General features: G+C 40.3%; 2 protein-coding genes across 2 annotated transcripts; both read left to right on the top strand.

Moving 5' to 3' along the window:
• The first annotated feature begins 3391 nt into the window (after window positions 1-3391).
• Window positions 3392-8276, top strand: LOC146981652 (arrestin domain-containing protein 3-like). The gene is made up of 6 exons (XM_085787082.1): window positions 3392-3775; window positions 4488-4545; window positions 4687-4834; window positions 6217-6313; window positions 6905-7161; window positions 7311-8276. The coding sequence occupies exons 1-6, from the start codon at window positions 3520-3522 to the stop codon at window positions 7962-7964; spliced, it is 1470 nt and encodes a 489-aa protein (XP_085643208.1). The 5' UTR covers window positions 3392-3519; the 3' UTR covers window positions 7965-8276.
• Window positions 8277-9591: 1315 nt separating this feature from the next.
• LOC146981651 (arrestin domain-containing protein 3-like) lies at window positions 9592-12383 on the top strand. Its single transcript, XM_085788185.1, has 6 exons — window positions 9592-9885; window positions 10032-10089; window positions 10178-10325; window positions 10942-11038; window positions 11271-11524; window positions 11800-12383. The coding sequence occupies exons 1-6, from the start codon at window positions 9630-9632 to the stop codon at window positions 12211-12213; spliced, it is 1227 nt and encodes a 408-aa protein (XP_085644311.1). The 5' UTR covers window positions 9592-9629; the 3' UTR covers window positions 12214-12383.
• Window positions 12384-12488: the final 105 nt, after the last annotated feature.

Below are 12488 nucleotides of genomic sequence, written 5' to 3'. Positions count from 1 at the left end.
AAAGCATGAATCAATACTCTAACTGTCATAGATACATAGGGAGAGGCAGGCAGAAAAACAGACCCTAAGTTCTCGTCATTATAGGGGTGCCGCGTGGTGCAGTAGGTTGAGCAGGCACCCCATGTGTTGAGGCTACAGTCTTCATGCAGGCAGCCCCAGATCAAGTCCCGTATCGGTCAGCCCTTTCCTACATGTCATTCCCCCTCTCTCTGCCTCCCGTTTCCTGTCTCTCTCAACTGTACTATCAAATAAAGGCATGAAAAAGCCAAAAATTTTAAAAAAAATTTAGCCTGTAAGGAACTGGTATCAGATTACATTTTCAAAATCCTCACATAACACTTGCTAACCAATGTTTGATGCCATTAACTTATAGCCTATTTAAAAAAAGAAAATTACATTTTCTGTTTTAAAATGTCTAAAAACAACTAGGCTAAATTTTAATATTTTTTCTGCCAGCAATTTTAGGACCAAGAGAAATCTGTAATTTAATTGAGGTAACGGCCTGTTTCCATGGCCTGCGTGTCGATGGCATTATATCCTATTTGTGCATGCATCAGCACTGTGAGTGTATGCCAGAAGCAGTGAAATTTAATTTTCATTCACTTTTAAGCTGCATTTTTTTCATTATAGCAAATCTTGATTGTTGTTGTTTTGTATTTAAGCCAAAAATGCTTTGCTTTAAACACTGTGCTTTTTCCATATCTCATCAAGTTCAAATCCCTGGCACTTCTCTATCTTGTCTGCCGTTGCCACATCCATCACAACAGAAATGACCTCCCCTGCTCCTTTTCAACTATACCAAGCACTTGGTTATGCTCTCAATGCATGCTGTTCCTGCTTGGATCTTGCACCCTGCTACTATGTGCTGGACTCTCTCTGGGTCCTACACCTTGGGTCCTGTCTGCGGTGATACAGACTGCTTCTACAAATCTGGTGCTTGGGGCCTGTTCCTTTGCTGTCAGAGCCTATGTTACGTTAATGCAAGCCTTTTCTAGGGACTGGTAGGATTTGTTGATGTCAGCCATTTTCACTCCTGTATGAAATGACCACTTCCTTTATCTTTCCTGGTCTTAGTTCACTCAAAGCAAAGCTGGCGCCTAACTCTCAATACTACAGAGTTTTTTTTTTTCCAAGAATCTAAAATTGAGACTTGTGGAAACGTTGCTGGACCCATTTACTCCAGGGACTGCTTGCAGAAACAAAACTTTTACAAACAATAACACAGACCTCTGTCTTGCCCCCAGGTGAGTGACACAGCCAATTAATAATCTGACTTGGACTTTGACTTGAACAGCACATGGTGACTCTTCTCTTCTCTAAATGTTTAAAGACAAAACAGGAGTCCATGCAGCAACTACTGTCACGCGAAGACGCTGGCACAGAAGGCTGGGCTAGCTAATTAAGCTTAGCTGATTAACTACAGCTGTTCACCCACCAGCCCTGCAGGTATTTAACGAGGTGGTGTCACTTTATGCCGCGATTCTTTAGCATAAACACTGGAGTGTCACTGCATTTAACCAGGCTTTAGCTTAACCTTAAATCTCTAGATGGTGCTAGCATGAATACATCCATGTTTGACACGCGCTAATATCATTGTAACGTTAGGTATTTGGGCGTTAACTGTTACTTACCAAGCCATGAGGAGGCAAATGCTCACGAAGAAACGAGAAACCATTAACCAAGCAGGAAGCCCAGTGGCTAGTAACTGTACACGTGGACGTTAAATTTCACCAAATTGTACTTGTACTACTGTCAAACTAACAAACAAAAGCATAAACTTAAACGGACAGACAAAACTTACATAAATCCAGTCCGTCGTTGACAAGCCGCCAAAAAAAAAAAAAAAATGGCCGACTTTATTGATCAAGGCCCAGTGGCACCATAATACATCCATGAGTGGCACGCGCACTGTAAAAAGGTCTCAACTGAACTTTATTTTATTTCAGTGGTTGGAGACCCAGACGAAATTAAATATAGCCTACATAAAATTTGTGTGTTTATTTAATTTCGTCTCCCTGGGGGGGGGGGGGGTTTGAGGTGGATTTCTTCTTCTTCTCCTTTCTGTTGAGCCTACATTAATTTAGCAGATACCAGAGGGTAGATACTAGATTGGACAAATTAATAGGGAAAATAAACTAAACCCTGTCCATTAACCCTGTTTCCCCCTACTTACTACCTCCTAATGCTTTCAGATCTTTGCAACAGGTTCCCTACTGTGAAGCTCTTTTTTTTTTTTTTTACCCTCTGTATCCCTACATTCCATAAGAACATGCTGCACAGATTCAGGATGATTTAGATTCTACATTTACCAGTGGGATGTTTTCGACCACCTCCTCCTTCCTGCTGCTGCCCAACACTCGTCCCTACCTGTTTTTGTAAGTGCCTTCACTGTCTCATTTATGTCCCAGTATTCTTTTTGGATTTGTGTTTTTATGATTGATTTTCCTTCTGCTTTCCCAGCTAGTGGGATATTGTTGTTAACTAGTGTTTGTGACCCGAGTGCTTGTTTTGCAAATAGGCCTAGTCTACATCATCATTGCCCTGCATGAGCAGTAACACACAGAAAACAGACCGTCCTCCGCCTGTTATTAGGCTGTATAACAGTTGATGGATCTCCATGATTAGATCTAGTCTGCATGATTTCATGGTCTTAATACTATTTAGGGCTGCCCAGCTATCCAATGCAATGAGTGCATTGGCCCTGCTGTCTCCCCTTAACCACCTCAGCGCAAGCGTGATTGCCAGGAGTTCAACTGTGCTGATGCATGATCTGTTGTCTCTCCTTAACTGCCACTTTATACTCTGGGATGTAAACCGCAGCTCTGGTGCGCCCAGTTTCTGGCTCTTTTGATGCGTCTGTAAATATTGCTACCCGCATAATTCTGTTCAATAGGCCCTACTTTACACCAGTCACAACCTGTTCTGACTTTCTTTCTTTTTTTGACACCCCCCAAGGCATTAACCTTCAGAATAAAAGTTGTATTAGTTGTAGGTTGATTGTATACAAAGGTTGTAATTTTGTTGTTTGTTTGGTAGTTTTATAAGACATACAATGTGCATTCACCACACGCAGTAGAGTTTTATAATTTACAGCAGGTTGATTGTATACAAAGGTTGTAATTTTGTTGTTTGTTTGGTAGTTTTATAAGACATACAATGTGCATTCACCACACGCAGTAGAGTTTTATAATTTACAGTAGGCTACTTTTCCATGCAAGAACTAGCTACTCTTGGAATTACTGCAAAGGGCTTTTGCACTGGTTTTGCTTTACAGCCGCTAATTTTCTCCTCAATCCCATTCTCTCCTTTGTACATTGGATGGCAGCAGAGGTCTGTGCACAGACCCCGGTAGGGCGTGTCTTGTCCCACCACCATCTATCTTTACCCGAGGTGAAACAGCCAACATGGGTGCTGTCTTACCAGAATAGCACATAGCGGAAACGTCAAAGATTTGAGGATATATCTTCGCGTTTGTTTTTAATCTTTGACCGGTAGGCCTACAGTCTCGAGGTTACGACAATGCCTTCCATTAAAAGCTTTACGATGACTTTGGACGCGCTGAATGAAAGCGGGACGTTTTCGGAGGGGGACACTCTATCTGGGAGTATAACACTGGACTTAGTCAAGGAAATTTCAGTTCAGAGTTTTTATGTTAAAGCCAAAGGGGACGCAAATGTTCGTTGGACGCAAAAGAGCGGCGATAAGACTCATACCTACAGTGCAAACAGGAGATACTTCAAACAGAAGCAGTTTCTTGTCCCAGTGGACTCCAGAGGTAGGCGGTATTGATCGTTGTTAGTCATGCATGCCATACAACCCACAAAGGCCTTCTACATCAGCTGCTTGTGCATGTTTTGCATGATCTAGTCAACAACATTACGGCTATGTCATATTCAAGATTTGTCACTTAGGCTACACTATGTAGTGTGTAGTAGCCTACTGTCTTATGTAATAGCCTACTTCCTACTATGTAAGTGCATGTGGTCGTTTACGCAGCTGTGGCAGCACCCGTACCCAAGGCTCTGTCAAGGACAAATAAAGTTTATAGCCTATTGTATTTTCATATTTTATTTCTGTCCAGTATTAGGCTATCGTAGCGCAGGATTTTGGCCATAGGCCTACTGTAGCCTATATTGCCATAGGCCTTAAAAGAGATACAAGTTGATTCTCACATTTGAAACACAAGTAATTTTTGTTTGTATGTGTTTGTTTTTCATAGAAGTTCAAATTGATTTATAATTTAATTGCAGCTGTCACATGAAGGTAGTGAATAGAATAGGCCTATACAATATTGTCATGAAGTGTGACAGATGAGGTAGTCTATTAAAAAGCAAAACTTACAATGAAAGCATATTAAAATAAAATTTGAATAAAAGCACATTATCCTTTCTACCACTGCCGTCAATACTATTTACAGTAGATAAGGGGTAGCTAGTAATAGTGGAAGACTTCTCTCATTACTAACACAAACATTATTTCCTTTACAGACACCATCATTAACCAAGGGACCCATGTCTATAAATTTAGCCTCAATATTCCACCAGGGTAAGTACAGTAACTCAATTTCTCAAACCATAATGTACTTTCACAATTAAACTAGTTTGAGCATACAGGACCAAATATGCTAACCTGATAACTGTTACTTGACTTTTTGATTTGATGTTATCTGCTGGTTCTCCAATACAGAAGCATGCCACCATCCTTCACAGGCCCTCATGGAACCATTATTTACAAGCTGGAAGTTGTGCTGTCCAGGAGTTGGAAGATGACCCGTACACTGGAAAAGGTTTTACAATTTGTCTCCAAGGCCATTCCAAATCTTCAGTCTCTGATGGTGCGTGAATACTTAACCACACTTACACACGTCCCTGATATGTCAGCTGACAGAGAATATGCTTTTTTTTGCATAGAGATGATATTTTATAGTGTGAATTTCAAGTTTTGATCCATTGAAGGATTGTTTCAGAGAAGATAAACACGTTATTGAAATTGAAAAGTGTCTGTATCACACATTCACTTCAACCTGCCGTCCTACTAGCTACACAGGAGTTTGGGTTTCATGTCCAGATTCATCACCTGTGCCACCGTCACAACAGTAATGGAGGTTATGGCTACATTCCATTTGATGTTGACAATTCCCAGGTCAAGTGATTGCACATTTTCACCTGCTGGTTTGGTTTCCTTGAAGACTTAATTGCAACACAGCAATCGGTAATTGTAACTGAAAATGTGTTTCCTGTTATGGCACAATGCCTTCTGTGTAAAAGGACTATAAAAATTTGGATTTGAATTTGAACTGATGAAATTCCATGAAAAAAATCCCAATTACTTCGGAAAATTCACAGGGTCAGTTGTTAATTTTTTGTCACAGGCACTCTTTCCTCTGTAGAAACTATGTTAGTGCCAGCAGAAACTGCTTACAATGATATATGGTACAGTAGGCGGTGGCAGTCAAAGGATTTTGCAGTGGTATTCACCTGTGGTCCTTGCTGGGTATCTTGCCCTGTTGTTTGACTGAAACACTTAAAGGTAGAGTCTGTAGGTTTGCTTGTTGCAGTGTATTAACACAACATTCAAACTGGGCCCCTCTTCTCGGGCTCAACTGTGCATGCCCCCTGTCCCTGACAGCAGTTGTCAAGACTGACCCATGTTCTACTGCTGTTCACATGGAACCCCTCTCCACTTCACCCTTCAAAGTTCTCGTTTTAATATATGCTACTACCACCAAAGAAAAGGAAATAAAGTACGAGTGAAGTGCTGGAGCGTCGGGCCCATACCAGGCTGTCACCGGCAACAGGAACCTCCAGGGCTATGTTGTGATGAGTAGGAGTATGTATTTCCTTTTCTTTGCTGGTAAGTGCATATCCGCTATTTCTTCCAGCTTTACGGTGTTGAGCTGTCTTGGTGGTAGTTTTTATACACTGCTGCACACACAACTTCACCTGCACTCTGTCATTGGCTGGGAAAAACACACCAACTCCCCGCCCAGAAATACTCAATTACACCAGAGCATGAAAATAGATAAAAGGCAGAGGGGGGGCGCTCTGCAGACACAGTCACCACCACACATGAGTAGCCCATAGGTGATGATTAAGCAGGATCACTTTTGTATAACTTTGTTTTAGGAACAGACTCTACCATTAAATTGTGCACTTTATGGTCTTAAAAATGGAAGTGAATCAAAATTAATTGTTTTTCCTGTTCATTGTATTCTAGTCACGTCAAGTTTGTTCAACAGACAAATCAATGGGGGTTTTCTCAAAAGGACATGTAAAGATGGAAGTCAGTGTTGACAGAAGAGCTTATGCACCAGGTAGTATAACTCCTATTCAAACATGACATGATCAAGTCCTGGAATAAGAGCTTCTTTTAAAGGCAGACACTGAAAAACATTTTTATAGTGTAATGGCTGCCACAGCCATCAATTTGCAAACCAGCAAACTATTTTTAAAAACATGCACTGATACTTTTTACATTATCGTTCATTAATTGTCTAAAATGTTGTCTTTTGCCAATTTGAAATTCTTTTGATGTTAACCTAATAAACAGGTTCATTTCATTAAAATGTCTGATCTGCACTGCTGGTTTACATTTCTACTGTGCCATACTTTATTGTACCTGACTTAGCATTAATGGTAATTGTTAAAACTGTGCTCTTGGCAGGCTAAAATGTGTGCCAGGAACATGCCCTCTTGATAAGGAAGGGTCTGTTGAAACAATTAAAAAAACACCTGACAGAAATGTAATGCTTCTAGTCATAAAAAATGTGGGGTTTAGCATTTCAGCACCATTTAGGTAACATTAGTATGGTGTACTTCATAGGGATCATAAAAATCTTTATATAATACTAGTATGGGATCAATAAATGAAAATGAATGTCAAAACATTGTTGTTTTCTTCATAGGTGATACAATGGCAATTGTTGCAAAAATCAACAATTCCTCATCCAGTGAGATGACCCCTAAATTCACTTTAGTCCGGGACGTGGTGTTTCGTGCCAGGGGCAGTACCAAGAACCTAAGCAGCAATGTCCACAAGATGGTTGACAAATGTCTTCATCCCTACACGGAGAAGACCATCCACTGTGCATTGAAGATTCCTCACGGTCAGACACAGACAATCAAGAACTGTGACATTATCTCAGTGGAATACTATCTAAAGGTATGATTTATGATAAAACATAGTGACAGCAGGTTATTAACATTACTATTTTTTTCAATGATGTTAAACTCTGCTAACCCATAAATGTCAATAAAAGTTTGTTGCTGTGATGTTAGATGTTCGAGTAAACATCACACAATATTTTTCAGGTGTATCTGGACATCAGCTTTGCTTTCGATCCAAAGGTCAAGTTCCCAGTGGTCATTCTTCCTCCTGACTTAGCTCCTGGCAGCGGCTATGGGGCTTCAGGGGGCCCAAGTAACAGTGACTTCATTCCACCAGCGACGTCTATGCGTTCTTGTCCATCATCCCCACATTCAGGAAGTTACAGATACCCAGCAGCGCAAAGGAATTCACTACCAGGTCTTTTATACCCAGGTTACCCCTCACCCTACGGTGTTCCAACACCAACAGATGTGTACCGGGGTGAGCCAGTAGCCATGAGCGGGGGCTACAGCATCCCAGTGCCACAGCATGCTTCTCCGTATCGTTCTCCATTTGGATCCTCCTCATCAAATCCTGTGGTTCATCCTCCGCCTTCTGCTTCAGCATTTCATCCACCACAATTTGCCCCTGAGATCCATCCATCCGCTCCTGCACCATTTCATCCACCACAATTTGCCCCTGAGATCCATCCATCCGCTCCTGCACCATTTGACATATCCCCAGCTGCTCCTGCATACAGTACACTGCCTTCTGCACCAATGATGAACACAGACTTCTTGTCTCAATCGGATGAACCTCCCCCAGCATACTCCGTCCTTTTCCCGGATGCTCCTCACAATTCTTATGCAAAACAGTAGTTAACAAAGTAAACAATGCAAAATCAGGTCGCCTCTGTCAGGCCACTGGTGCGGTAACATTTAAAGTGTGAATTTAAAATGAAAACATGATTAAGTGAAGTATTTACTCTTTGCATGTGAACTATTATGTACAAAACAAGACTTTCACATTATGTGCCATTTGTTTTCTGGTCACTTGTCAGGTTAGTAAGTAGTTCTGTCCAGCTACTTACTCCAACCTCAGATATCAGGATACACTGTGTCTCTTATGTGCCTTGTTGAAATCAAGTGTCCTGCTGATCAGTTGTTCTGCCTTAAAGTTAGTAACTACTCTAAACAATTCTTAAGGGTGGCAGGTGGCAAGAAAACCTTTACAAAACATATTTTTGTCAGTCAACTAAGAAGCCAAATACATATTTTCTATTTAGTTTATATTCTGTTCAGTTTAGAGACAGCAGCTTCTATCATTAGTAACATTACTTTGCAAACCTGATTTGTTGTTATACAAACTGCCAGTGTTTCTTTATATAAAGAACTGTCAGGTTGAGTCTCTCTGGGAATCCCTCAGTGTTTGTGGGAACACTTTGTTATACTAACTCCTGTACTTCTGTACTCATAGCCTACTGCAAGGTATACAGCTCTTAGCATTAAACTTTAGGTTTGATGTTTGCTGTTCCTTTTTAAATAAGTCATTTGAAATGTAATGATGTTACTACATTTAATTATGTAATGTAATTTGATAATCACGTTCCTTAACAAAGCCTAATGACATAATCTCACACAGAGCAATGCCTGTACAATTAATGTTTTTATCTGTACATTAGGGTAACCAAAGTAAATAAAAAATGATTAAAGTAGAATATGGAAATGTTGTGTGTACGCTCATTCTATCCCATTTTCCAAACAACTGTCTCCACTGATTGACACAATTCTGTGGTTATTCCTGTTGCTGCAGAACTTTTGACCTGTTTATATATTTATTCTTTATTTTTTTTGCAATTCATAGATGAAGATTAATAATCAGGAAAGGGAGAGGTTAGTGACTGAGTGACAGAAAGAGGGAGCTGCAAGTTGTATAGTTTTATTTTGCTGTGGTAGCCTAAAAGTTAAAACCAAACCAAGTTACAATAGCTAAAAACTGAAAACGTTTAGTTGTTTGGTGTTGTTCTTAAAGTTAAAAGAAGAAGAAAGATGTTGACTATGTTCCTATAGGCCTACTTTGTGATTATGTTATTGTTTTGTTTGTTTGTTCTAGCCTATTTAATTCCGTAGCGTAGCCTATGCTGTTTTTATTGCACCTATCTTAGACAGTAGGCTATTGGGTTTTTCTTGGGTTTTTTGTTTTAATTTGTAGTTTGCTACATTGTGATTAATTGTGCAGCCTTGTAGGCAAAGTGTGTGCACGTGACTTGGGAGGATGTGGTGCCCCGGGAAATATTAAACAATCCCTTAACCTATGATGTGGTGTAAACCTGAACAGCCCGTGGTTTACTCACAGACTGGGTTCCCTGTGACCTTATTACATGTGTTTCTGTAAATGGTGTTGTAATAACGTTTTTATCTTCTTCACGTGAGGCAATGCTGGAAACATACGGAGTGCAAGCGGAACTATCGGGCCGTTTAAAAGCCCCTGCCTGCCTTTATGTGCTGCTGAGAAGCAACAGGTGACAGGTGAGCAGGTGAGAGATGTTTCGGGTAAAGCAGTTCGACGTGACCTATGAAGCGCTTAACGAAAATGACACCTTTTCTGAAGGAGATACTGTGTCGGGCCGAGTCACTATGACTTTGGCGAAAGAGACGAAAGTGAAGAGTCTCATCGTGAAACTCAAAGGTGAGGCGCGCGTCAGTTGGACGAAGAAGATAGGTGACCAGTCGATCACGTACTCTGCTCACAGGAAATACTTCAAAGTCACAGAGTGCTTAGTCGCGGAAAATGAGAACGGTATGCTACAGCCGCTGTGATTTTTTTCTCTTAACTTACATGTATTATTTCAGTAACTATGATTATGGATGTAATTGCCCATTAATGCTGCAGCATCCACACCAGCGTGTCACGTCGCCAGTAATTTAATCACGCTTCTCTTGCAGGCACTGTGCTCCCCCCAGGGGTCCATGACTTACAGTTCAAGATGAAATTCCCAGACAAGTAAGGGTCTTCCAACATCTGTAGGCAAGTGTAGGGTATGTCAGTGTCTGATTTTACAAACTGCTGAAATTGTGGTTCCGTTTGACAGAGAAATGCCGTCATCCTTTAAAGGGGATTTTGGAAACATTGCTTACACCCTTGAAGCCAAGATGTCCAGGAGCTGGCGGCTTCCCTCTTCCTATACCAAGACCCTGCGTTTTGTGTCAAAGTCCTTAGTGCAGCAAGAGGAAACAATGGTAGGTGGGATGCTACGGCTACAGGTTACAGATTTTAGCCTACTACAGTAGTTCCATCATGTTCACAATAACAGTAAATATTTTGATTTCTAATAGTTAAAGTGGCTTGTTGCTACTGAAAAATATTAAATAGCCTATAAATGTCATATTGTTCAACTTCAAACCCTACAAAAAGAATGATGCACAGCAATATGTGGTTTTTAATGGCTCGGTGTGCTGTTGAAGATAAAAGAATAAAATGTAGCCTACACATAAAATATCTTCACAAAGATAAATAGAGCAGATGATGATGTTTAAGATGTGGTTGGCTAAAAGTGGAAGAAAGGAAGTTTGAGGGAAAGGTGAAAAAAAACAGATTTACACAATCAGAACAAAGTTTCATTAAGGCTTCACATCTCTGTGCTATATTTGCATATATGATAGTAGATATAGTGAAGTTGCAGTTGAGAGGAAGTACAGTGATGTGGGAATTATATGCTGTAAACTACTGTATATTGAGGAAGTAGAAGTTAACCTTTTCACCTGGACAGTTACAGATGTTGATAGTGAGATGACTGTATTTTCTCCATGTCTTTGATAAAAAATTATGTTTCTTTTTTTCAATCATTTGCTCTAGTGTCCACAGCCTCAATCAGTGAAGAAAGAGATTGGACTCCTTAATAAAGGACAGGTCAGAATGTCTGCTTATGTTAACAAAGGAGTTTACTTTCCAGGTAAAGTCACTTTTGCATCTGTTTACTTAATGTAAACTTACTTTATTTGTACATTTTGTTTCATAGCTAAGTCAAATGGAAGGTGTTCATATTAATGTTAGCACAGTTACCATATAGGCATACCAAGACAAAGGTTATTAATGCTGTTTACATGCTTTATCATACAGTGTAAAACTGGTATATAAACATTTATTTATTTATACATCTTATATGTATGGTCTCTTTTTAATAGGTGACACTGTGTCTGTTGTTGCCAACATCCTTAACCCATCATCCAAATCTGTGAAGCCCAAATTCAGTTTACATCAGATAACAGTCTTCCGTGCTACTGGCTCCAGTACCTCTACCGAAAAATGTCTGTGCAAATGTGTGGGGAATGCTTCAGCAAAACCAGACGAAACTGTGACCTGCCAACTGAAGATTCCTGATGACGTCTTTTACTTGATTGATAATTGTGACATCCTCTCAAATAGGCATTATGTCAAGGTATGCAGTAGTTTTAAAATTATTTTATGTCAACTCAAGAATTAATGAATTGTTAATTTTACAGCTATTTGTGTTTTGGTCATTGTAGCACAGACAAATCATGTCTTTAATTACAAACTTCTACAATCATTAGAAAATGAAAAAGATCACAGAGCACAATGCCTAATCCAGTTATGATATGAACTAAAGTACAAACAAAAACCATGTTTTGTTTTTGTAAAACATAAGCTGCAGACAGATACAACCTCTCAACAATGTGTGTTTCCATTTCCCAGGTATACTTGGACATCAGCTTTGCCACTGATCCAGAGGTCCTGTTTCCAGTGGTCATCATTCCTGCTGGCTATAACTTTCAGGGTGAAGAGGTCGTTGGGCTCTTTCCTGCAGGGGCTGCTGGGGGCCCAAGTTCCAGCGACTTCCCTGCCCCTACTTTCCCCGTTGGACCTAATCCATTACCCCCAGGTTCAGGTGGGTATGGATACCCTGCGCCCTATCCCGCTCCGCCTGCAATAATAAATAATCAGTGGGCACAACAGCCTCCTCCATACGGGTTTCCAGCTGCAACTTTCCCATCATCATCAGTGCCGGATCAAGCTCCTGCTGCTCCACTTCAGCTTCAACAGGGAGAAGGACCTCCATCACACATTAACCCTGACACTGTCGGCAGTGGCACAGATCATGAAATCTGAGACTTCAGAAAGAACACAGGCAAAAAAGGGTTGAAATAGGATGATGATGATGATGATGATGAAGCAATGTGAGCTATTTTTAATGCAGGGAAATATTTGCTGTTTATAAATCAAGCTGTATTCTGTATTTGCTCAACTTTTTATCATTCTTGTAAGTCATGCTTTATGGAGTAATGTTTCAATTGTCCAGATTGTGTGTGTTTTGGGACATATGCCCCCTATTTATGTTATTTTATTGGGAAACCTTGGCTGTATTTCCTAAGCGCTGTTCAAGG

This window comes from Trachurus japonicus, chromosome 9 (genome assembly GCF_045865225.1).
Source record: "Trachurus japonicus isolate A0001 chromosome 9, Traja_1.0".
In the NCBI taxonomy this organism is placed as follows: Eukaryota; Metazoa; Chordata; class Actinopteri; order Carangiformes; family Carangidae; genus Trachurus; species Trachurus japonicus.
The sequence above is the reverse complement of the archived record's forward strand: the minus strand, read 5'-3'. Positions and strand labels throughout refer to the sequence as shown.